The sequence below is a fragment of the Ceratotherium simum genome, chromosome X (genome assembly GCF_057802395.1).
Source record: "Ceratotherium simum simum isolate JZ-2026a chromosome X, ASM5780239v1, whole genome shotgun sequence".
In the NCBI taxonomy this organism is placed as follows: domain Eukaryota; kingdom Metazoa; phylum Chordata; class Mammalia; order Perissodactyla; family Rhinocerotidae; genus Ceratotherium; species Ceratotherium simum.
This window is the reverse complement of record NC_141940.1, coordinates 73,960,354-73,986,557: the sequence shown is the minus strand read 5'-3', so window position 1 is coordinate 73,986,557 and position 26,204 is coordinate 73,960,354. Positions and strand designations below refer to the sequence as shown.

The window sequence follows — 26,204 nt, the reverse complement described above, 5'->3', positions numbered from 1 at the left end:
GTAAGTGATGTGGTCCGAATGCTGCTTGACCCTCTACCCCTCCCAGGGAAGAAAAGCAAAGATTCAAAGTAAGCATGACACTAGTTGGTTTACCAGTGTTCCTTCCAAGGAGACATATATTTTTTAATAAATGATAGTTGCAATGAACTGTGGCCCAGAGACCTTCTTGAAGTAGTTGAGAAGGGAGGGTGGGGGCACAACAGTGGGAAAAATGTCCCAAACCTTTGTTTGGGGGCCAAAAGGCTCTCTACTGAGTGACCATCAGTTGACAGGGTCAGGCATTCCTCTGGATGGTTCTAGACCCCTGTGGTCCTAATAGATCCTTTGTGAAAGTTATGTGCTCAGTCTTCCACCCCAGCCCCCAAATGCTGCCTCAAATAGCACCAACCAGGCGGGGGGTGGGGGATGTCCACATCCTTGGTGGCAAAATGCTGACATTCTTCCAGAAGGTACACAAGGAGGGAGCTGCCTGCTGCAGCAAAGATGTTTGTTAGAGAAAGCAGGGGCCAAGTTAACAGCAGAGACTAATAAATATGGTGAGAAAAAGCTGGCCTACTAGTGTTTCCAGAAAGCATTGAGAGCTCAGGGGAAAATGAGGGTGAGATGCGCCCAGTTTGCAGAGCAGGGTAGCAGTCATCCCTGAAGCCCTCTGAAGAGAGGAGGAGCGCTTAGAGCAGGTACTTCTGACGTGGCTGATGTTACTGCAATTTGTGTGCAAAAGCGAGAGGAAGTACTGCCGGAATGAAGGTCAAGAGCAATGACTGAGTGAGCGACCCTGATATGTGGGGGCTGAACCACAGTAAGGACAGGAATCCTTACCTGTTTGCGGTGCTGTACGGTTTGCAGGGTGCTTCCTTCCTTTCTATCATTTGCTAGAAGGCAGCTCGACAAAAGGGAGTCCCCAAAGTGCTCTGTGGGGGTTTAAGGAAATCCAGCTCCTAAGTGCAAAGGGAACAGAGAGCTGTCTTGTTAAGCACACTGTGTTGAGACTCTGTCTTCACAGCTGCAGTCCCTTCTAGAGGAGGCATAGCTGAAGAAATTTCAGCCCCAGAGGGGAGATACTGAGCAGCTTGGAAACCACAAAGGTAGACACCCCCTGACCCTAAGCTCTGCTGTGACCTGATGGCTGGAGCCTCGTCTCCCCAAGGAGCCAATGCTGGGGTCGCCCCAGTTCTGCTGCTGACAACACAGTGAATCACGCCTCGGTTTCTCCATCTCTAACAGACCTTAAAACATTCATAGGATGATACTCATGACTACATAAAATATTTGTTCAGATACAAATGACCAACTTTATCTTAAAGTGAAAGTGCTTCTAGAAATTAGCTAATGAAAGCAAAATCTTTACCCAAAACAAGTGTAGAAGTTGTGCTCGAGAATGAAGCTAATATGGATGCATAAGAAAGTGGGAGTTGAGCTGCAGGTCTGGAAAGAGACTAAAGGGGAAGTATCCTGAGCAGGTCAAGGTCAAGCAAAAAAGGATGGGACTGAAAAGGGACACCAGAGTCGAGCAGAAAGGTCAGTATTAAAGGACAATGGAGCCCTTTTCACAGGGACAATGCTTGCCTGATGCCAACCACTGGAAGCCCAAGGTGTCAGAAAACCCTGTAGAAATGAGATGAGTGGGTGTTCAGAGCACTGTTAGCTTTCTCCAGGCAATCCAGCAACTGAGCGCCCACATTAGAAGTGCGCCTAGATGCCTGACAAACTCTACCTGGGCCCTGGCAGTAGTCATTCTGTCTCAGCATTCCCAAGTTTCATCCTTCATCCCTGTTCCCACCTAGGATTTTATGGCCTTGCTTCCATTAATCCTTTTATCCATTCAGTCAGTTCCTTGGCACCTCTAGGACATTTTATGATCACTGCAAATAACTATTTGAAGCTCAAATTCCAATTTCCTCAAAAGCCCCTCTCTTATCCCATCACTTTCAAGAAATAGCAGAACTGGCTCCCGCACGTCTTGGTTCCTCCCCCAGTGAACAGGGTCTCGATACCATGTGCTTTGCCAGAGAATAGAAGAGCTTCTTCAGCAATGAAGCCCCAACTAGATTTTATCCTCAGAGCTGTGCCTGTTGTCGCAGTCTGATACCCCCTGGTGGTTTTCCCGTTAGACCGAAAGAACTACCTGCGTGTCCCATCCCTCTCCTGCCACTGGCACTGTAACCAGAAGTATCTAGCATACTTTGAAGGACTGGAAGGCTGGTGGTTTGAGAAGAAGGATTCAGACCTGTCTGCTCACAGTGAAGAGCTTGTGCAAGAGGATATTCTCCTGACCTTCCTGTCCCCACAATCATCCTCCACTTAGCTGACAGAATTAGCCATCTAAAGAGCTCTCCCCCTCCTACCAGGCCCTGTTACCTACAGGGAAAAGTCCAAGCTCCTTAGCATGGCCCTTCTGCCATCAGGCCTTGGCCTTTTTCTCCTGCCTGACCTTTTGCTGTGTTTCCGTCTGCTCCAGCCATGAGTTGCCTGAATGCACCACAACCGCATGCCTTTGCTCAAGCTTCTTTTTCTGCCATCAATGCCCTCGTTGCTACCCCGTCTTGCTTACCTGATTGACTCCTCTTAATATTTTAAGACTCGATTCAAGAATTCCCCTCCTGTGTTGCCTTTCCTGAAGCATCTCCTTTGCTTCCCTCCCACCCCATAGGTCAAATTGACCATTCCTTCCTTTGTGCTCCATTAGACCCTATAAAAACTTTTGTCATCAGTGTAACAGCTAACATTTATTTCATGTTTACTATGTGACAGGCCAGTACTGTACTAAGTGCTTTATGCATTTTAATTCACTTATTGCCAAAAACAGCCCCATGAGGTAGATGCTCTTATTATCTTCATTTTCCAGATGAGGAAACTGAGGCACATGGAGGCCACACAGCTAATAAGCAGCAGAACTATGAGTCACACAGAGGCTGTGGCTGCAGTAGTTCTGCTTTTAAGCGCTACACTGTGTTGCCTCTCACTTTGCTACACTTGGAACATTTTGATGCCCTTATCTCTTCTTCACATCTGTCTTCCTCTCCTTGACTCCTCTTTGAGAACAGAGACTAAGTCTTACTCATCTACATATTCCCAGCATTTAGCACAGTATCTCACACAGTAGGTGCTCAGTAAAGGAGAAGAGATGGGCCAGTCTTTGGCTCACCCTTGGAGGGAAGAGATTTGACTAGGCCCAAACCTGTGGTGAATATGAATTTTGTGTTTTGTTTTGCAGAGAGCTTCCATTCTGGAGTCCCTGCAACTTCCCCTGGGATCTTGCTCCATCAGTTATGACTCCTTTTCATCTCCAAGCACTTCCTCTCCTTTAGCTCCTTCCCCTTCTTTTCACTCTGCGGTTTTCTCACCAAGAACTGAAGAGTCTCCCTGCTCTGCTCCCACTTCCTGACCATCCATTTGTTCATTCAACACAAGTTTACTGATTGCCCGAAAGCTCTCAAGATTGGCCATGGCCTCCCAAGCATGACATTCAAAGACCCCCTTCCCAGCCTTAACGTCATAGAAAGATGAAAATGCCACGTCCCTGTTCTCACTGTTGATTTCATTTGTCTCTGGACCACTTTGGCTTTTCCTTGACTCTTTCACTCACTCTTCTCCTACCTCATAGTGCCACCATTTCCCTCATCACCTAGGCCCCAAACCTGCTTTCTCTCCTTTGGTCTTCATATCCAATCTCCTACCAAAACTTGTTGATTCTTTACAATGTCTGTTCAAGCTAGTCCTTTGTTTGCATTATCACTGCCCCTACCCTCGTAATAACAAGAGGCAGGCTTGGTGAGCACTTAGTGATAGGCATTGGGCTTGGTGCTAGAAATACAGGGGCAGATCAAAGAAGACAGTCTCTGCTCTCAAGGACCTCATAGTCTAGTGGGGGAGAGCAACAAAGAAGTAGGTGACTGAGTATATAATTACATAGTGTGCCAAACGCTATGAAGGAAATAAATAGGATACAGTGATAGAGGATAATATAATGAGGGGGCCTGCTTAGGGAAGGTGCCCAGGGAAGGCTTCTCTGAGAAGGTGACATTCAGGTTGAGACCTGTACGATTAGTAGGATCAGCCTGGTGGAGGAGGGGGTGTGGGATGCAGGGAGGGAAGTATTTAAAACCCTCCCCTGGCCCCAATCTGCCTTTCCAGCATTGTCTCCTGATGTTTCTCTGCAAACCAATCTAGACTACTTGCCTTTTTACCTGTGGGCAAGGCCTCTGTCTAGAATGTTTCCAGTCCCTATCTTTATGAAACCTTTCAAGCTCCAGCTCAAGTGTCATTTTCCACGATGAGGTCACTGCTCCCTCCAGAAGAGCTTCCCCCTTCCCTTCTTTTGCACCACTCTAGCAGTTAGTTAATACTGAACTTAACTCTGTTCTTCCTTGCATGGTATACTTCTCCAACTAGACAAAAAGTTTCTAGAAGGCTGGGAATGCATCCGGTGTTTCTTTGTATCCCTCACAGCAGCTAATAAGTGCCAGATACTCAATAAATGATTGTTGAATGAACTTCCCCTTTCTGGACCTCACTGTCAATCTAAAACATGAGGAAGTTGCACAGATGATCTCTAAGGCCTCTCCTAATGATGATGATAAAACAGAATTCTAAAGGACATGTACTATGCCAAATCCCACACAAAAAGGCACTTCATGCCTTTTGCAAATTTTCAGTTCAAAAAAACAAATGAACAGTGATGTAGATGACATAGAAGGCTTAATACAGCTGCCAAATGACATGGCACATGAGCACGTTAGGTTTATACATAATTAAACATTACAAGGGCCAGCCCCGTGGCTTAGCGGTTAAGTGCACCCACGGTTAAGTGCGCACGCTCCAATGCTGGCGGCCCGGGTTTGGATCCCAGGCGCGCACCCACGCACTGCTTCTCCAGCCATGCTGAGGCTGCGTCCCACGTATAGCAACTAGAAGGATGTGCAACTATGACATACAGCTATCTACTGGGGCTTTGGGGGGAAAAATAAATAAAATTATAAAAAAATGTTGAGTAATAGCTATCCTTTAAAAAAAAAAGAAAAAAAGGCTGGCCCCGTGGCTTAGTGGTTAAGTGCGCGCGCTCCGCTACTGGCAGCCCGCGTTCGGAACCCGGGGCACACACTGACGCAGCGCTTCTCTGGCCATGCTGAGGCCGCGTCCCACGTACAGCAACTAGAAGGATGCGCAGCTATGACATACAACTATCTACTGGGGCTTTGGGGGAAAAAATAAATAAATAAAATTAAAAAAAACCCAAAACATTACACACAGACAAGACTGTGGGAGAGCAAAGGATCCATAGGAGATGTGTGGACTAGGACAGGGCAAATTTCCTTTTCCCAGTTGGGCAGAGGGGTAGGGTTCCAGGACAGCTTAAAAAAATAGAAAATGTTGTGATAGAAGAGGGTGCCGAGGGGCCGGCCCAGTGGCTTAGTGGTTAAGTGCTCGCGCTCTGCTGCTGGCGGCCCGGGTTCGGATCCCGGGCGCGCACCGACGTACCGCTTGTCAGGCCATGCTGTGGTGGCGTCCTGCATAAAAGTGGAGAAAGATGGGCACGGATGTTAGCCCAGGGCCAGTCTTCCTCAGCAAAAAGAGGAGGATTGGCATGGATGTTGGCTCAGGGCTAATCTTTCTCACAGAAAAAAAAAAGAAGAGGGTGCCGATTCTGGTTTCTTACAGTTGGACAAAGAAATGGCGCTGGGGAAATATGGGCATGGACGTGCCAAACATACCACTAGATGCCTTCGTAAGGAGAGTTCAGGTGCCCCTCGGGGGGAAATAGGGGTTCCTGGTGGTAGTTCCGGACAAGAGCTATTTGAGATGAGAGTGATAGTAGGGGGGGAGGGGGTGGGGGCGGTGGCCACTCGGAAGAGCAGTCCGGTGTGAGAGTCACCCAGGAAGTCTGGAGACTGTCCCAGTGCCCGGCAGGGAGTGATGCACCAGGTCTGTCTTTGAGGCCCAGCAATTGCTGGCTTTGTGTTTGTTCAATTAAACGCAAGCTTTTCAACTTTTAACTTATCGTGAGGAAGTAAATAGGTCCGTGAACTACCTCTCTATTCTAGCTTATCAAAGTGGTTGAGGTACTCCTAGGCAGAATGAGAGGAGAATGCAAAAAATGAAAAAAGAAATCAGGAGATAAAGGTAAAAAGATCCTAAAAATAGTCAAGGGGGGAAACTCCCTGCTGTTAAGTAGAGGAATGGAGACAACACAGGCACCCTCCAGGCTCTACTAGAGTTCACCCCACTAAGGGGGAATTGGGTCATTCTAGAAAAGAAACAAAAAGAAACACTAGAGAAGGTAAAGGGGAATAAAAACCAGAGTCAAGACTATCATGAGTAGAAGAATGCAAAACAGACAACAAGAGAAGGTAAAAAACCCCGAATCACTGGAGTTGCCCCATACTAGGTAGGCAGCCATTCCAGGAGGGGTAAGTAGAGATCTCCTGGAGAAGGAGAGAATGACAAGGAGGTGTCAAGAGTTAGTGGGTGCTGCAGAACATAGAACCCTGCTGGAGAGCGAGTGCCAGATAATAATAGCAACCGTTCGACAGCACTTCCTGTGTGTCAGGCATCACTCCAAGAGCTTTGTGTTTATTTGCTCATTGACTCTTGATGACAACTCTGTGACTATGGTTTTGGACGTTTTCTAGACGACGAAACTGAGGCATGGAGAGGTGAAGTAACTTACCGAAGGTTGTACAGCTACTAAATGGAAGAGCAAGGATTTGAACCCAGGCAGTTTGGTTCCAGAGTGTATGCCACTGGGCTCTGCCGCCTCGTCTACTTCTTACCGCTTCCCATCTTGGCATTTCTTTGCAGCCTGGCTTTTGCCCTCACCACTCCATTGAAACTGTGCTCTCAAAAGTCAGTATGGCTTCCAAGTCACCAGACTTGATACCTTCACAGACCTCATACTCATCAGCCTCTCCGCCATATTTGACACTGTTAAAACATTCTCCCCACCTGGACTTGAAACCTTTGCGTCATCTCTGATTATGTCTCTACAACAGTCCTTACATTCACCATCACTGTTTTTACCGCTATTATCCCAATTAAATTCTTCATTATTTTCATTCATTCAACAAACACATAATCCTATGTGTCAGGCCCTGGGGATACAATAGTGAGCAAAACAGATAGGTCTCTGCCTTACAGAGTTTACTATCGAGGAGATAGACATAAACAATCATACAAATAAATATATATTTACAAACCGATAAATGCTGTTAATGAAAATATGGGGCTTTATAAAAGGGTGAAATGGGAAAATTATAATGGGCTCCAAATTAGTCTTCCTTCCTCTAGACTCTCCCTTCTCCAATCCAATTTACCCACTTTTGCCCAGGTTAATACTCCTGGAGTCTGTCTCTGACCCTTCCCCTCCCCAGCTCTAATTCCTTCAGTGGCTTACAGAATGAAGTCCAAACTCCTTGGCCAGATAGTCGAGATCCTCCATAATCTGGTTCCAGCCTACCTTTTTAAGCTTTTCCTCACTGCTCCCCTTCAAGCACTCTATGCTGCAAATAAACGGAACTATTCCCTATTCCTCGTACAGAAAGACTACGTGCCTTTACCATGCTGTTATTTTTCTGCCTGGACTTCCCTTCCCCTCATTCCTTATGTCCAAATCCTATACATCTTTTTTTTTGTGAGGAAGATCAACCCTGAGCTAACATCCATGCTAATCCTCCTCTTTTTGCTGAGGAAGACCGGCTCTGAGCTAACATCTATTGCCAATCCTCCTCCTTTTTTTTCCCCAAAGCCCCAGTAGATAGTTGTATGTCGTAGTTGCACATCCTTCTAGTTGCTGTATGTGGGACACGGCCTCAGCATGGCCGGAGAAGCGGTGCATCGGTGCGCGCCCGGGATCCGAACCCAGGCCGCCAGTAGCGGAGCACACGCACTTAACCGCTAAGCCACGGGGCCGGCCCCAATTGTGAAGCATTTTAATGAAGAGGTAAAAGGAAAGGTATCTAAAGAAAATGATGTAAATGCACAGAGAGTTCTTTGACGACGAGACGTTAAAAAGGTGGAAAGAAGGGCACCTGACCAAGGATGGATTTAAAATAGTAACATGGAACCATATCAGGGAAGCCTGACCCAAAATGAGCTAATTCTAGGAGTAAGAAAAAGAGGCTGTTTTCAGTTTTGTTTGCGTCAAGAAGCAAATGAAGGCCTTAAAGTCTGCAAGTTGGGGCAGATAGTATGTTTTGTTTTAATTAAAATTAGCTTTTAGAATTATAAACATAATATAAGCACATGTAAAAAGAATTCCAATAGTACCACAGTGTATAAAATGAAAAAGGAAATGGTGTAACGTTGCTAGAACACAAAGATAAAGAGGACCTCTTCCATTCCTAGTTTGCTTTGGTCTTCTCTGCCCTACAAACTCTCCATTAGACTGGAAAGATTCTAGCAGACATTGGTCAGAGGGAACTGAGGATCACAGCAAGGAGGCAAACTGTAAGAAAGTATCAAGGTGCTTTAGATGATTTTGAGTCTCTTGGCCCAGACAAGTTATATTTCAGGATGATGAGGGAACCTGTAAATGAGATCACTGCACTGGTGTTTGTAACCTTTGTGGAACCATGGGGCATAAGAAAGATGCTGGAAGCATACAGAAGGACATATGCTCCTTTTTAAAGGGAAGATGATAGGTATCACAAGCTTTAGACAGGTAGATTTCATCTTAATCACAGGCAAGTTTCTAGACTATATTATGGGAATGGATGGTTTGCATGAGACCTAGAAGGGACTAGTGATCACAAAGGGTTTATAAAAGGCTTGACCTAAGGATAGCTCAAGACAGACTAAGCTCATTTTCTTTTCTGAAATGAGCTTAGTAAATGTGAATGGGTAAAGCAGGGGAACATTGTAGACATAGTGTATCTGGATTCCAGCAAGGCACTGACAAAGTCACTCATGATATCCTTGTGAAAAAAGTTGGAAAAATGTAGATAGTTCAATTACTGAATGGGTGAATGATCATCCCAAAGTCTACTAATTAATGGATCAATGTTTAATTTATTTATATACTAGTTTATTATCTATTGCCCCCTACTCAAGTGTAAGCTTGAAGGAGAGACTTGTCCTCTACTTTGCTCATGACTTTATCCCCAGTACCTCTAACAGTGCCCAGTGCAGAGTAGAAAGTGTTCAGGAAGAATTTGTGGCATGAATGAATGAACTTGGAGATAGGACTGCAAGGCAGGTTCCCAAGCTTTGTCTCAGCCCACTCCTATTCAGTGTGTTTTATCATTTATTTGGATAAAGACATTAGATGGCATGCTGACCAAATATACAGATGACATGGGTCTGAGAGGGATAACAACATAATAAAGATAGACTCTATCCAAAAAGAACAACTGGTAAGAGCAATTTAACAGTGATGATAAATGCACTTAGATTAAACAAACTAGAAGTACACACTGAGACATTAATTAATGGCAGTATGTGTGAAAAAAAGAAGTTTTCATTTCATTCTTTCAACAACTCTTTATTGAAAGTGCCAGGCACTGTGCTAGACGCTGGGGATATACAGTGGTGAGGAAAACATACTGTCTGCCTGTATGGAACTTAAAGACTATTGAGGGAGACAGATATTAAATCAGTCCACAAATATATATTTACAGACTGTGAAGAATAAAACAGAGTGCTAGGAGAACATATAACAAGAGAACTTGACCTGGTCAGGGAAGGTTTCTCTGAGGAACTGACACTTGAGCTGACTTCTCAAAGCTAAGTAGGAATAAACTAAGGTGAAGGCAGGGGAGAGTAAACAGTAAGCCCAGTGAGTCAACAATATGAAATGCCTGCTTAAATGCAAATATGGTCTCTTGCTCTTTCCCTTGGCGGGAGCTCAGCTAGGGACTCAGCTTGCTTGCTTGCTCAGCTCATGACTTGGCCAGTGTTTGCCAGGGCTCTGGCAAAAGGGGCAGCCCTCATGGTCAGGATGGTGAGCTTAGGACCGAGGAGACAGCTGCATGCCTGGGAGATTGTTCTCAAACAGGGAGATTGAGCAAATAAGTGAATATTTGAGGTTAATAGGAACAAAGTTTCTCAACGTTGGAAGAGAGAGTTGCAAATATGGAAAGGAAGGAAGGCTAGAATAAGCCCTCTGGTGTTGGATTGAAAATGGAGGTAGCAGTATGAATTCAGTTTTATATACAGTGTGTGTGTGTGTGTGTGTGTGTGTGTGTATACACATATATAAATTGATATGCATGTATATGTGTATATGTATACACACACACACTTATTTCCTAGCTCTGTCCACTGAGAGGACCTAGAAACAATGGCACCCCAGTAACAATGAGTACACCTAGCACCCAGATCTTGGGTACTAACTACCATTCTCCACTAAAAGGAACCAGAGATCCTTGGAGAAATTACTGATTCCAGTGTTGGGACAGGGAAAGTACAAGATGAGCCTGGAACATCCTACTGTGTCATAAAGTAAGGAAGTGTTCAAAGAATGATGAGGACATGTCAAAAGGACAGAGGAGCCAGCTTTGATCGGCAAAATAATGATAATAGTGGATTATAACTCACTGAATAAAATAGAAATGCATTAGTCTGTACTAAAACATTTTAAAAACATGAATAAATAAGTGAGGGAGAAGAAAATGCTCTACCTAACAAACGCCAACTAATAAATGAAGAGGGAATGATGGAAATTAAAAAATTAACATTTAGCAACCATCATAGTCAAAACGGATTCAGGTAGGCATGATCAATGAATGCCAAAACTAGTGAGTGAAAGGTTAATGAGGAACAGAATATTTGGTCTCAAAGTATCATCTTCCACAAAGTACTTCATAATTCCTTTTTAATTACCAAGTACCTGGTAGACACTGTTTTAACTTTAACCAGTGATGGGACAAATCGACATTGTGTGTCTGTTGGTATGATACACCAAGAAGAACACATCACTTTTTTGGTATGCTTACCAAAAATGCATAAACTGAATCTAATCATCAGGAAACATCAGACACACCCAAGTTGAGGTTCATGCTACAAAGTAATTAGCCTCTACTCTTCAAAAATGTCAGGGTCGTGAAAGATAAGGAAAGACTGAGGAACTGTTTCAGTTTGCAGGAGAGGAAAGAGACATGACAACTAAATGCAACTTTTATGATCCTGAACTTATGGAGGACTTGATTAGAACAATCAGTGAAATTTGACTGGGGTCTGTGGATTAGATGGTAGAATTGTATCACTGATAATTTCCTAATTTTGATGATTGTACTGTGGTCATGTAAAAGAGTATCTTTGTTTTTAGGAACTACACACTGAGGTAACTAAGGGGTAATGGAGCAAGATGTCTGCAAATTAATCTCAAATGGTTCAGAAAGAAACACACACAGAAAGAGAATGATAAGGCAACATGGTAAAATGTTGACAAATAGGGAAGCGGATTAAGGGTTATCGCAATTCTTTGTGTTTATTTGCAACTTTTCTGTAAGTGTGAAACTAATTCAAAATCAGAAGTTAAAAAAAGTTAATATAAATCAACTGGAGAAAAAAACCCAATGTGATCTTACAGTACACTAATGCAAGTCTAGCCAGAATAAGGCTGCTGAACTCGGTGTGGGTCAGATCTCACCGCAACGTGGGATTGGCTCTTGGAAGGTGAGGTGACTACATCACACGAGGAACAGGTGAGGGGTCTGAGGATGTTTAGCTGAAAGAAGAAAAAGCCAGCAGGATAGGGAGGGACCTGCCTTCTCTCTTCAGTTCTCCAAAGGGCATCTGGGACAGAGAAAGCAGACTTGTTCTAGGGAGACAAATTTCGGTTCAGTCTGAGGAAAGGCTTTTTACCAATTAGCAAAAAAGGTGGATTGAGCTATCTCAGGAGTTCCCTGTCATCGGATATGTTCTGATAGAGACTGGACAACCAATTCTCAAGGATGTCATTGATTTCATGGCTCTGATCAATGCCCAAAGACCACTAAGGTCTTTCTGATGAAGAATCTATGGCTCTCTGTTATCTTCACGTATTGAGAATTCAAGCATTTCTGGAATAAAAGGCACCCTGTGTTGGACTGGGGTGAACATTCCCTTTTGTTCACATGGGGCATGAATCATGTTCTCACATGGGCTATTTCAATATATATAATCCTTAGCACTTTGGAAAATTCATTTGTCCCTCAGAAATGAGCTGGTCACAGCAGTAAAAGTCAAAATGCTTTTATTTTAGAAAATTTCATTCAACAACCTTAAAATAGGGCCTGAGAAAACAGAACCAAAAGCTCAAGTTTTGCAAGAATTTAAATATTCAACATCTCAGGACCATACATCTTCTTCAAGTTGCTGTCAGCTTGCCTGCTCATATGCCTCGTTCCAGCAGTTCTCACTCTTCATTAAAAAGTGAGCCCTTGTTTTTATCTAATGCTTCCATAAGCTCACTATACAGAACATTCATCTGGGAAAGAGAAAAGCAAATAGATTTCTTGAGAGGAAAAGAAATGTGGGGAAGCTTCCCAGACCCTCAGTGATGGCACGTGAGTCTAACCCTTACCTTCTGAGATTTGAGGAGCTGCTTTGGGGAGAAAATACAGTACTCTCTTGGGGAAGAGGGATCCCATTGCACGAGGTCCATTTACTAGGGACTGGCAGCTATTATAAGGGAGAAAGTACTTAAAACATATAAGATCCTTTGCTCTTATTTGGTAATAAGTGTTTTTCTCCACCAAGCCTCTCCTGGTTAGCAAATGGCCCAGAAGCCTGCAATTCAGAATAGTTCCCAGAGAAAATACCTTTTTAAACAGTCATTGTTTGCTCAGAGGCCAGTCCTTCCCTACATGCACCAGCATTGACAGTGATGCATCTTTCCAGAGCTCACTCTTGGCATTCCTCTTAATTAGACTCCATTTGCTAGCCCTAAGTTCCCCTCTGTTCACCATCCTTCCTGGTTTTTACTCTAAGAAATTACTATTTACAGTCCCCTAACTCTTGCAGTTCTAGGGAACTACTGAGAGGAACGATGATCAAGATCCTTTCCTAGCCAAGTAAGGTACGGTTGAGTCCTTACTGAGAGCCCAAATAGAACCTCTCTGCCCCCTGACTCATGCCATCCATCCATCCATCCATGCCATCTCCCTCCTCACCTGAGTTTCATAGCTTCTCTTGAGGGAACCAAGGTGGTCAAGGAAACGCAATGCCAGGCCACACCATTTTTCAGCAGACACATACTTGCTTCTGCCATACAGAAATATTCCAGTATTCCAGGACTTGATCATCAGCCAGAGAATCTCCATTTCTGGATAGCCTTCCTGAAATCCAAGAACAGTGGGTTTACAGTTATGATTGTCACAATCATTGTAGCACTGACGGTATCAGTTGCTGCATCCCATTATTATTTTACAAACAATGGGTGCTCGGCTAACACCAAGGAAGGAGCAACAGCCTCCACGGCAATCCCGTGTTCTCGGAGAGTAGGAAGAGAGCACCTGGAACGTTTGTTAGCTGTACAGTGCTCCACAGCAAGACCTCATGAAGTGACATATAAACTGAAAAAGCAATGAGGTCCTCTTGGACTGAGTACTGGTCTCTCTGAAGCAGGAGAAAAACCTGTATCCTGTTTGGGGCTTCCCTTGGTGCTGTCCTCAGTCAGTTATCTCCCCAAAACCTACCTCTAATTTTCAGAGGTTATCAAGAAGCAGTTTTATTGAATTTCTTAATTTCCTTGACCCAAATCAGTCTGTGTTTGGAATAGAAACTGAAAAAAAAAAAAAAAAAACTTTTTTTTTTTTTTTTTAGTGAGGAAGATTGGCCCTGAGCTAACATCCATTGCCAACCTTCCTCTTTTTGCTTGAGGAAGATTCTCGCTGAGCTAACATCTGTGCCAATCTTCCTCTATTTTATATGTGGGACGCTGCCACAGCATGGCTTGACAAGCAGTCTGTAGGTCTGCACCCGGGATGTGAACCCATGAACCCCAGGCCACTGAAGCGGAGTGTGTGAACTTAACCACTATGCCACCAGGCTGGCCCCTGTATTAATCTTTATTTTTTGCATATATATAGAGAGATTTATTTTAAGGAACTGGCTCACACAATCGTGGGGGCTGGCAAGTTTGAAATCTGTAGGTGGGCCAGCGGGCTGTAAATTCAGGTAAGCGTTGATGTTGCAATCGAGTCTGAAATCTGTAGGGCAGGCCAGCAGGCTGAAAACACAGGCAGGATTTCTATGTTACAGTCTTGAAGCAGAATTCCTTCTCTGGGAAACCTCAGTTTTTGCTTTTAAGGCAAAAACTGATTATGAAGAGTAATCTGTTTTACTTAAAGAGAACTGATGGTAATTTTTTAAAATATTAATCTTTAGTGTTGACAATATCTACCTAGCTATGAACAAAGGGCACATTTCTAAGATGGTCCCTTCACCTTGAGTGGTCTTTAACGTGGCTGATCACAAGATTTTACAATAGTGAAAAGGATTAGTCTAAGGAGCTACTTTCTCAGTTCGTGTATAGGAGATGGGCCACAAAGGGAGCATTCATGTGATCATTCCATTTTAAAGCCCTTCATCTACACGACAGGTCTCAGGCCCTTGAAGGGGGACATTCGATAGAAGACTTGGACAGCAGTTTCCTGAGAATGTCAATGACCTTGTCTCAGCTATAATTCTTTCACTCATTTGGATCTATGAAAATTACTGTGCATAAAACACTATGAGAAGGAGGGTGCTAAGAGGGACAAGACAAAGCTCTTATCCTAAAGGACACATAGTGCCTTTGGCGAGACAAGGCATCCACATATAAGGAGGACTATACAAGGTATATGATTGAGGCCTAGTCAGACTGACACCAGCATTAAGCGCTCTAGTTCAGTAAAAGAAACGAGCATTAGGCTGACACAGTCAGAGGAGGTCTAGTCTCTCTGCTTGAAATGCCACCTCCCATCCTTGTCCACTTGGTAAACCTCTACATTTTCTTCAAATTCACAAGGAGAGTTAGTTACTCTGTTTCCATAGCAAGATTTACATTCCTCTATACAACTTATATCACATTGTTTGAAACTGTTTATATATTTATGTCCTCCTCCAGACTGTTGAGCTCCTTGAGGTGCAGGGAATTTTTCTTGTTCATCTTTGTGTCCTCAGAGTCCAACACTGTGCCTGGCACATAATAGGAGCACAACAGATGTTTGCTGAATGAATGAATTAATGAATGAGTGAACAAATGAATCAATATCCAGTCAAATACTACTTCCTCAGTGAGGCTTTCCCTGAATCTCCACAATTTATTATTCACACCGCTTTGTTCCTATGGCACTTTGTTCACAGCACTACAATAGCACTTCTAACACTGTATTGTCTGTCTCCTCCACTAGACTGGGAGTTCCTTGAAGATGGAATGTCATCTACCCTTGTGTATTTACAGCCTGGCACAGTGTCTGACAGCGTTGTGATTTTAACTGAAGGAATGAACAGATGATTGAATAAACATGGTCTTAGGGTAGATGAGTAGGATCTACATGTACAGAGGTCATATGAAATGTCCAGAATAGGCAAATCCGTAGAGACAGAAAGCAGATTGGTGGTTGCCAGGGCCTGGGGCAGAGGGGAATGGGGACTGACTGCTGATGAGTGTGAGATTTCTTTTTGGGGTGATGAAAATGTTCTGGAATTAGATACTGGTGATAGTTGCACAATTTTGTGAATATACTAAAAACCACTGAATTGTACACTTTAGAATTATGAATTTTGTGATATATGAATTATATCTCAAAAAATAAAAATATAGATTTACAGAGAAAGAGAAAGGCGTTCCATATGGGCAGAACAAAATAAATACTTGGATTGTGCTTGAGACTGAGCACGTCTCAGAGAGATTAATAGTTGTTTGGCCTAAGCAGACAATTTATGTAGGGAAGTTAATGGGAAATAGGACTGGAAATGTAGGATGGGGCTACCTAAGCATTTCCTAAATGCTTTTCCTCAGAACATTAGTGTCATGAAAAATGTTAACAGATGGTCAATAAAAATAGAGTTCTTTAGTCAAATATGTCTTGGAAATGCTGCATTCTATATACACCCTCTTTGAGTGTTATAATGCACAGTAGTTCATTAAAAGTTCTAGGAAGTTTTACAGTAAGGAAACCATGTAACTTTGTTTAATCTAGGGTATATAGATCATTTGCTAACATCTTGTGGGATGTAATTTGTAAAATGTTGGGCTGGAGTGTAAAGGGTTTTGCATTACAGGCCACAGATTTTGGAATTTATTCTGCTGGCAATGAGAAGTCCCTGAAACTTTTTGAGAAGCGAAGTGATATGATGAAATTGGAATTTTAAGAAGATTGAAATGCCAGGACCTAAGTGTGAGGAAACACAGACAGTGAGACCTGTTTAAATGAAGTTGTAAGAGTCTAAGAATGAAGTGATGAGGGTCAGAATTAAAATAGTGACAATGGAAATGGAAAGATGTAAGAAACATTCTAAAGAAAAATCAACAGAAATTGGTAACTGATTTGATATGGGGAATGAAGGATAGGTCAATTGGAAATGGCTCTGAAGTATATAGTTTGAGTGGCTGAGACAATGTTGATACCACTGAAAGAAGAAATTGGAAGGTAATGCTTCTGGGGATAAGGGATCAAGATAACAATAAGTTCTATTTTAATCATGTTAGGATTGAGGTAACTGGAGATATCATGAAGGCTGTTGCAGATATGGACTGGAGCTCAGGTAATAGTTGAAGTGTATCAATTCACTTAAAACAGTATAGAATATAGAGAAGTAAAGAGTAGAGGAACATTGGAAACGTTCATAGTTGAGTGGTAAGAAGGAAAAGACAACACAGAGGAGTGGTGAGAAAATAAAGGACAAAGGAAAAGAGAATTTCAATAAGGGGGCAGTGGTCAATAATGAAGACCAGGGTAAAGAAAGAGGCCATCAAGTTTGTCTAGGAGGTGGTAATTAGTGGCCTTGTAGAGTACAGTGTGGCTAACAGTCAGAGAAAGAGTGGCTCAAAAGAAGGACAGACAGGTGGGCAGGGCCTTGTAGGCCACATTCAGGATTTTGGTGTTTAAGAGCAATGGGAAACTACTGAAGATTAAGCAAGGTCACACATAGTTGAAAATTTAAAAGACCACTCTGGTTGCTGGATGGAGAAGGGTATAGAAGAAAGCAAGAGATGCAAGGAGACCAGCTAAAAGTTTCCTACAGTAGCTGAGGCGAAAGATAACTTGGACTAGGTTGGTGATGGTGGAAGATGGGAAGAAGTGAATGAATTTGAGGTATTTAGGAGGTAGAATTGATAGGACTTGGTGATAGATTAGAAATGGGAGTAAGGGAGGAGTTGAGGGTGACTCCTAGATGTCTGGCTTGGCAACTGGAAGATTGACGGTGTCATTCAGTGAGTTAGGGAACATGGGAAGAGTTTTATTTTCATTTGCATTAGCTGCCCTCATGTCCAGCATTGCTCAGGAGAATCGGTAATCTTTAATAAAAAAATGCATCCATGCAGTTACTCACCCCAAAATGACATAGACTTGCCTATGTGAAATACAAATCAATGCCAGCAAATAGAGGTGTTTGCTCTTATGACTTTCTGGGGCTCATATTTGAAGCCAGTTTTCTCTGTCCTCAACATTTTAATACATATGGCAGTCATACATATCTCTAACAAAATCGTAGGTGTTCTAGAACACAAATGCCTGTCTTTTTAGGCTCTCCGCAGGGTTCCTGAAGTGAATATTTTATACATCAGCTTTATTGAGATATAATTCATATACCATACAATTTACCTACTTAACAGTGTACAATTCAATGGTTTTTAGTATAGTCACAGAGTTCTGAAACCATAACCACAATCAATTTTAGAATATTTTCATCCCCCTAAAAGGAAACCCTGTGCCCATTGGCAGTCACTCCCCATTTCCCCCAATACACGCCCCCACCATCTCTGGGCAGCCACTAATCTAAGTTCTATCTCCTATAGATTGGCCTATTCCGGACATTTCAAATAAATGGAATCACACAGTATGTAGTCCTGTATGACTGGCATCATTCACTTAGCATAATGTTTTCAAGGTCCATCCATGTTGTAGCATGTGTCAGTACTTCATTCCTTTTTATGGCCAAATAATATTCTATTGTATGAAAATGCCAGATTTTGTTTATCCATTCATCAGTTGATAGGCATTTGAGTTGTTTCCATTTTTGGCTATTATGAATAATGCTAATATGAACATTTGTGTATGAGTGTTTGGCATACGTTTTCATTTCTTATGGGTATATGCCTAGAAGTGAAATTGCTGGATCATGTGGGAATTCTATGTTTAACCTTCTGAGGAACTGCTAGACTGTTTTCCAAAGCAGCTGTACCATTTTACAATCACACAGTGTATGAGGGTACCAATTTCTCCACATCCTTGTCAATACTTGTTGTTATCTTTTTTGTTATAGCCATCTTAGTGGGTGTCAAGTAGTACATCATTGTGTTTTGATTGGCCTATCTCTGATGACTAATGATGTCAACAATTTTTCCATATGCTTATTGGTCATTTGAATATCTTCTTTCGAGAAATGTCTATTCAGATCCTTTGCCCATTAAAAAAATTTAGTTATCTTTATGTTATTGATTTATGAGAGTTCTTTATATATTCTAAGTTCAAGTCCCTTAACAGATATATGATTTCCAATGTTTAGTGCTATTCTGTGGGTTGTCTTTTCACTTCCTTAGTGGTGTCCTTTGCAGAAAAGTTTTAATTTTGCTGAAATCTATTTATTTTTTATTTTATTGCTTGTGCTCTTGGTGTCATATTTAACAAACCATTGCCTAATCCAAGTTCACAAAGATTTAAGACTATTCTTCTAAGAGTTTTATAATTTTAGCTTTATATATAATTCTAAGAGTTTTATAATTTTAGTTTATATATACTTATAGTTTTCATAATTTTAGTTCTTAGATTTAGGTCTTTGATCCATTTTGAGTTAATTTTTGTATATATAGTGAGGTAGGAGTAAAAACTTTGTTCTTTTCCATGTGGCTATCCACTTGTCCCAGAACTATTGTTAAAAAGACAGTTTTTTGCATTGAATAGTCTTGACAACCTTGTCAAAAATCAATTGACCATAAATGTGAGGGTTTGTTTCTGGACTCTTAATTCTATTTCATTGATCTATGTCTATCCTTATGTCAGTACCACACTGTCTTGATTACTGTAGCTTTGTAGTAAGTTTTAAAATAGACAATTCAACAATAATAGTTATAATTACTTTATATAATTTTATGTTTCAAAGAAGCTAAGAGAAGTAAGGAATGCAAGTAATATTTATAGTTTGTTATATTAACCTTCTTATTTACCATTTCTGGTTCTCTTCATTTCTTCCTGTGGCTTAGAGTTATTCTCAAGTGTCATTTCCTTACTCCAAAACAGGCTCCCACCTGCCTTCTTTGTGCTGTTATTTTTATATTACATTTTTATATGTTAAAAGCCCAACAAAACAATTATATAATCTGTTTTATACATTTGCTTTTTAAATCAGTTAAGAGAAGAAAGGAGAAGAAATATGCATTTATACTGGCTTTTATAATTACACAATTACTGGTGCTTTTTTGTTTGTTTGTTTGGATTTGAATTATTGTTTGGGATCACTTGCTTTCAACCTAAAAAACTTCCTTTAGTATTTCTTGTAGGCGGGTCAGCTAGCAACAAATTCTCTCAGTTTTTCTTTATCTGGTAATGTCTTCATTTCACCTTCATTTTTGAAAGATAATTTTGCTGGTTATAGGATTCTTGGTTAACTATTATTTTCTTTCATCACTTTGAATATGCCACTGCCTTCTGGCCTCCATTGTTTCTGATGAGAAGTTAGCTGTTAATCTTATTGGGGTTCCTTTCTAAGTGATGTCATTTTTCTCTCCTTTCAAAATTTTCTCTATGTATATAGCTTTCAATATTTGTAGTATTATGTTTCTGTGTGTGGATCACTGTGTATTCTATTTGGAGTTCATTGACCTGCTTGGACATGTAATGTTTTTCATCAAATTTGGGAATTTTTCAGCCATTATTTCTTCAAATATTTTTTTCTGTTCCTTTCTCTCCTATCCTTGATAATCCTGCTATGTGTATATTGGTGTACCTAATGATGTTCCACTTTTCTCTGAGGCAGTTTTTTTCCCATTCTTTTTTCTCCCTTTTCTTAAGATTGCATAATCTATCTATCTTAAAATTTGCTGATTTGAAACAGCTGGGTTCTGCCAGTTAAAATCTGTTGAGCCCCTCTAGTGAATTTTTAATTTCACTTATTGTACTTTTCACCTTCAGATTTTTCATTTGATTCTTGAAAAAACATGCTATGTTGTTATTGATATTCTCTCTTTTTTAATGAGACATTGTCACCACACCTTCCTTTACTTCTTTTAGCATGGTTTCCTTTAGTTCTTTGAACATATTTGTAATGGTTGCTTTGACATCGTTGTTAAATCTGATATCTGGGTCCTGTCACAGATAGTTTGTGTTGCTCGCTTTTTTTCCTGTGTATGGGTCACACTTTCCTGTTTCTTTGCATGTCTCATATTTTTTTGTTGAAAAATGGACATTTAGGTAACATATTGTAGCAACTCTAGAGACCGATTCCTCCCACCTTTTTGTTGTTGTTTTTTGTGTATTTATTTCTTTAGTAACTTGACTGGACTATTTTAGCAAAGTCTATTTCCCTCACGTGTGAAGCTTTTTATGTTGCTTGTCAGAGGGCACAGTCTTGGTTATGTGCATAGTCATCCTGAGATGACAGTGTTTAGTAGGGCTCCCATTGACTTTCTCTTTCTCTGATGTCTCTATTAAGCTGTCTAACTGCTGGTATCACACCCAGCTGCTCCACTAATTGCATGATGATTGCTCTATTGTTTTCAACAATGCCTGGGAATATAAATTGTTCCACAGTCTGAACCAATTAAATTCAGACCACTTTGCAGAGGTGGTCTTTGAGGAAAGTTTTTGAGGTTTGTTCTGACCCCAATAAGGCTCTTATTATCTGTCTCTTTTCATGGTTATTTATGGTAATCTAGCTGGTCTGTGAGTTAGCTTGTTGTTCAGATAGAGCTACTATCCTCCTCTTAATTGCTTACCACCAAAATCTCCATTATTTGAAAAAGCACTCTTTTGGCTTGAACTTCCCCACATCCTGTTTCAAGTAAAGTCAGTTCCTTTGGAGAGACCTTTGAAGCTCTCTGTTCTTATGGATTGCCTTTCCTGCTGGGAAAAATCTGAGCCCCTACTCTAGAGCTTTGGGGGGTACAGTGGACCCTTCTTCTCTGAGGGACACCCCTGCTTTAAGAGCAGGGTGCTGGGTAGGGTGGTAGTCTATGGTCTTCTTGGCTTGCCTCTTTGGGTGTGGAACCTCTGCCCTAAGAGTTAGCTGAGGCAAGGGAAACCAGGGTTCCAATATTCTTGGTCTGATTTGCTTGAGGTAGATCCTCTGCCCTACAAGCGGGGGATGGGTGAAGGAAGGGAGGCCTCATTCTTTAGGCCATACTGGACAGGAATTTAGCCTTTGCAACTTGGAGCTCAAGGTGGGATGGGAAGTGCTGGCAGCCTGTTGTTCTTTGTGGGATACTATATCCCTTGACTGGGAGCTGAGGGGAGTGGGAGCATTGTTTTCTTGGTCACACTTGCCTGGAGTGGAGCATCCATCACGCTGAGCTGGGGGAGGGACACAGAGGGAGTGGGTCATGGCTCAACTGCCACAGACTCTCATGGTTCTTACCAGGATTTAGTAGATTTTCTTGAATAGATCTTCATCTTCTGTATGCTCTTAGGACAAATTCCAGAGACTTAAAATGATTGTTTTTTAAAAAATAATTTTCACCAGTTATGGTTGTTTTTCTGGGGAGCAGGTCCATTCAGATTGTCATGCTGCCATTCCAGAAGTGGAAGTCTCTAGAAACCTCATTTTATTGATAAGGAAACTGAGGCCAAGAGAGGAGGTGCCATCTGCTCAGGGCCATACAGTGTGTTTGTAGCATAAATGAGACTAGAAGCCAGGTGCACTCACTCTTGGTTGAGTGCTCCTTTGACTGGTTATCCTCCATATTTTTAATATTATCCCAAGTATACTCTCTGATTTGATGAAAATCTCTCCAGACATTTTCACCTGATGTTTTAACAAAGAAATGTATTTTTGTTTATATAGATTTCCTTGATTGTGTGGTTGAACAACTTTTGCATATGTTTATTAGCTAGTTGTATGTCTTCTATTGTAGCTTACCTAGTCATAGCTTTTGCCCATTTTTTCTAGTGTTGGTAATCTTTTTCTTATTGATTTTAAGTTTAAATATGTTACAAATATCTAAGTCTGTGGCTTATTTTAAAACTTTCTGTGGTATCTTGGGTCATTTATTAATTTATGTAACTGAATCTATTTTTTTCCTGTAACAGCTTCTGTATGGGTCCTCTCCACCCCATAATTAAAAAAATATTTTCCTATATTTTCTCCTAATACTTTTATAACTTTGATTTTTACATTTAGTTCTTTAATCCATCTGGATTTTCTTTCTTTCTTTCTTTCAAACTTTATTTTTATGCATGGTATGAGGTAAAAAGTAATACTAATATTTATTTACCACTTATATACAACTTACTATGTGCTAGACACTGCTCTAAGTGCTTTACATATATTAACTTATTTAATACTACTAATAACTCTGTAAAGTAGGTATTATTATTATCTTTATTTTACAGATGAGGAGACAAAAGTATAGAGAGTTAGGTAATATGACCAAGGTCATACAGCTAATAAATGGTGTAGCCAGAATTTGAACTGACAGTCCAGCACCAAAGTCTGTGCTCTTAGCCACTGTATTATACTGCCTCTCAGTTTAAAGGTAAGGATTTAACTTTACTTTTTAAATTGTCCTAATGCCATTTTTTAAATTGACCATCGTTCTCTCAGTGACTTCATATACATCCTTCACTGCATACTAAATTCTCATAGATATGTGGGTCTCTTTCTGGGCTATATCCTCTTCTATTACTATTTGTGTTTTTGTTTGAACTAATATCACACTTTTAAAATTAATGACACTTCATGGTTTTTGGGCCGGCTCCGTGGCTTGGCGGTTAGGTGCGCGCGCTCTGATGCTGGCGGCCCGGGTTCGGATCCCGGGAGCGCCCCGAGGCGCCACTTCTCCGTCCAGCGTGAGGCCGAGTCCCACGTACAGCAACTAGAAGGATGTGAACCTATGACATACAACTATCTACTGGGGCTTTGGGGGGAAAAAACTGAATAAAAAAAAAAAAAATCTAAAAAAAAAAAAAAATAAAATAAAATAAAATTAATGACACTTGATGGTTTTTATATTTGATAGGGCAAGTCTTCCTTTGTTCTTTTTCAAAGATATATTGGCTATGATGGCTCATTTTCTTTTTGGAAAGAATTTTAGAATTACCTTATCAAGTTTCATTCAAAAAATCCTATTGAAATCCTATTGAGATTTTTATTTTGATTGAATTTAGAGAAATTGACTCCTTTATATTATTAAGCCTTCCTCTCCATGAACGTGGTATATATTTCCATTTGTTGGAGACCTATGCCTTTTTGAGAGCAGAAAGGAAAGATCTGTAGAAGGATAGAGATTGAAAATTATGGAGAGGTGGTAAGGTACTACAGGAGGTAGAAGGAGATTGAACTGACAGTATAAGGTTGAAGAAATATCTCTTCTTTTGAGAAAAGAGTTAAGATGAGTAAATAGGTACAGTGGCAGAATGTTATGGTTGAAACATGGGCCAATGAGGGAACTCATACTTGATGATCTTGATCCTCTCAATTAAAAAGATATGATGAGACCATCTAATGGAGTCATCATGAGGTAGGTCTAAGTTGTTTTGAGAGTAAGAAAGTCTTTTTATGAGAGTAAGAAAGGCTTGAAGCAGTCACTTTACTTGAGTTTGCCAAAAAGTCGATAGGAATGAAAGTATTTCTGAGCAGTGATAAGAACCCATTTAAAGCTTAACAGCATGAATTTGTACTGGGCCAAATCTGGATGGTTCTGTGCTTTTCTTTAGTGATTCTGATGATCAAGATCAGGAGAAGAACTGATGGTGGTGGGTCACTAGGCATGGAAAAAAATGAAACTGCAGGCATGACCAAAAAAAAAAAAAAAAAAAGAAATGTGGTTAGACTGGACTATAAGAGAGTGGGAAGAGTTAAGTTATTTGAAGTCCAAGTGAAAGTAGAAAATAGGTGTGGGGAAGTAAGAGAGATTAGTCAGAAGAAAAACTTTGAGTTAACAGTCTTGGAAATGGAGCTTATATGGGGTACAGCCATTGGCTAAAAAAGGGCAAAAAACTGTGAAGTGCTTGAATTGTTAACATGGATGCCAAAGTAACTTAGGATAATAAACTGAAGCTACCAAGGAAGGACAAACGGCCCAGGAAGTGCCAGTTCATGACAACACTGATGATTAAGAGACAGAAGACATAGATTTTAAGTGAAGAGAAGCAGCAGGAAGATGGTGTGTAAAAAGTACAAAGTGGGGGCCGGCCCAGTGGCCTAGTGGTTAAGTGCGCGTGCTCCGCTTCGGCGGCCCAGGGTTCACAGGTTCGGATCCCGGGCGCACAGCAATGCACTGCTTGTCAAGCCATGCTGTGGCGCCATCCCATGTAAAGCAGAGGAAGATTGGCACAGATGTTAGCCAGGGCTAATCTTCCTCACACACACAAAAAAACAGTACAAAGTGACACCAGGAAGCAAGGATCCAGGTAATTTGGTTTTTTCTTCTGCTGAGAAACAGGGGGGCTGGCCCCGTGGCTTAGCGGTTAAGTGCGCGCGCTCTACTGCTGGCGGCCCGGGGTTCGGATCCCGGGTGTGCACCAACGCACCGCTTCTCCGGCCATGCCGAGGCCGAGTCCCACATGCGGCAACTAGAAGGATGTGCAACTATGACATACGAATCTCTACTGGGGCTTTGGGGGAAATAAATAAATAAAAAGATTCATGCTCCTTCCAGCTCCTTTAAAAAAAAAAAAAAAAGAAACAGGGACTGTGAGAAGATGAGACCTCCAGAAAAATGATTAGTGAGAGACATGTTGTCTTGAGGGAAGATCCTGCTTTGTTCTAAGAGGAAGAAGGGAGAAGAGGTGAAGGTTGATAATAAAGAGAATATTGCCCACAATTGTGTGGGGAAAACCCTGTCTTGTTTTTTTGGGTTGGATGAGGTTATAGATAGCCTTGAGAGTGAGGGTAAGGATTTAGAAAATACAGAACTATTAGAGATTTTGGGGGAAAAGAGATTTGGGAAAAAGAGAGTGATGTAGCCAAGTTTGTGTTTGGGGGATATATATTTGATAGGGATGCAAAGGAAAAATTGGAGAAGAGAAGAAAGAGCTAGAGACCAATTAGGAAACTAACTACAGAAATCCAGAGGAGATACAATATCAAAGCTTGACTCAAAGATGTCTTTGCATGAACCTCAATTCCAGTCTCTGCATGAACCTCAATTCCAGTCTCAAGGAGATGTGAAGCTTGGAAAAAGGAAGATTTAGATGAAGGAAAACCCAAGGGCCATTGTGCTATGAAGAAAGAACACTGGGTTCAATTCTTTGCTGTTTCTTTTCAGCTTTGCTGTTACATAGTTGTATTACCTTGTGTAAATTATTTAATCTTTCAAGGCCTCAATTAACAAAATAATAAGATTGAATTAGGTAACCTCAAAGATCATTAATTTCCAGTTCTAAATTCTATCAGTCAATGAATGGAGCTTTACCTTTCATTTCCTTTAGATCGCAATAGTCTTGTTTATAAGCTAACATAAGATTGGCAGAAGTAGAAATTCTGCCAATTGAACTAGAAGACCAAACAAGAGAAGACAGATGATATTGACAAATGAGTAAGCAGACCTTCTCAAACTTTAATGTGCATACAAGTCACTTAGGGATATTATTTAATGCAGATTCTGATTCAGTAGGTCTGGGGTGGGGCCTAAGATTCCACACTTCTAACAAGCTCCCTGGGGTTGCTGATATTGCCGGTCCATGTACCACACTTTGAGGAGCAAACGCCTAGAGAATGTAGCTCAGTAGTTTGAATCACCTTAGCTTCCTTTGTAAGAGAAAAGAGGCTGCTTTCTTCTGGGCTTCTTCTTGGTTACACAACAGGTCTTTGTGATTCTTTGTGACTGATATCAGCTGTAAGGGTTAGGTTTGTCTCTCCTCTTTAAGCATGGGGTTTTCCCCTCCATTATCTATGCTTCTGTATAGTCTTAAAAATGAAGCTGG

The 26,204-nt window shown here is 41.2% G+C and overlaps 1 protein-coding gene across 8 annotated transcripts in view; it reads right to left on the bottom strand.

Moving 5' to 3' along the window:
- Positions 1-12,152: 12,152 nt before the first annotated feature.
- Positions 12,153-26,204, bottom strand: part of TEX11 (testis expressed 11) — a 372,335-nt gene continuing 358,283 nt past the window's right edge. For all 8 annotated transcript variants that reach the window (XR_015550362.1, XM_087426479.1, XM_087426478.1 and 5 more), the window contains 2 exons: positions 13,089-13,253; positions 12,153-12,403 (listed from right to left, as the gene is read on the bottom strand). Coding sequence is in view for 7 of the 8 variants with exons in the window: in XM_087426479.1 (XP_087282605.1) it covers positions 12,332-12,403; positions 13,089-13,253 (237 nt within the window). In the remaining variant the exon portion in view is untranslated. The remainder of the gene's footprint in view (positions 12,404-13,088; positions 13,254-26,204) is intronic.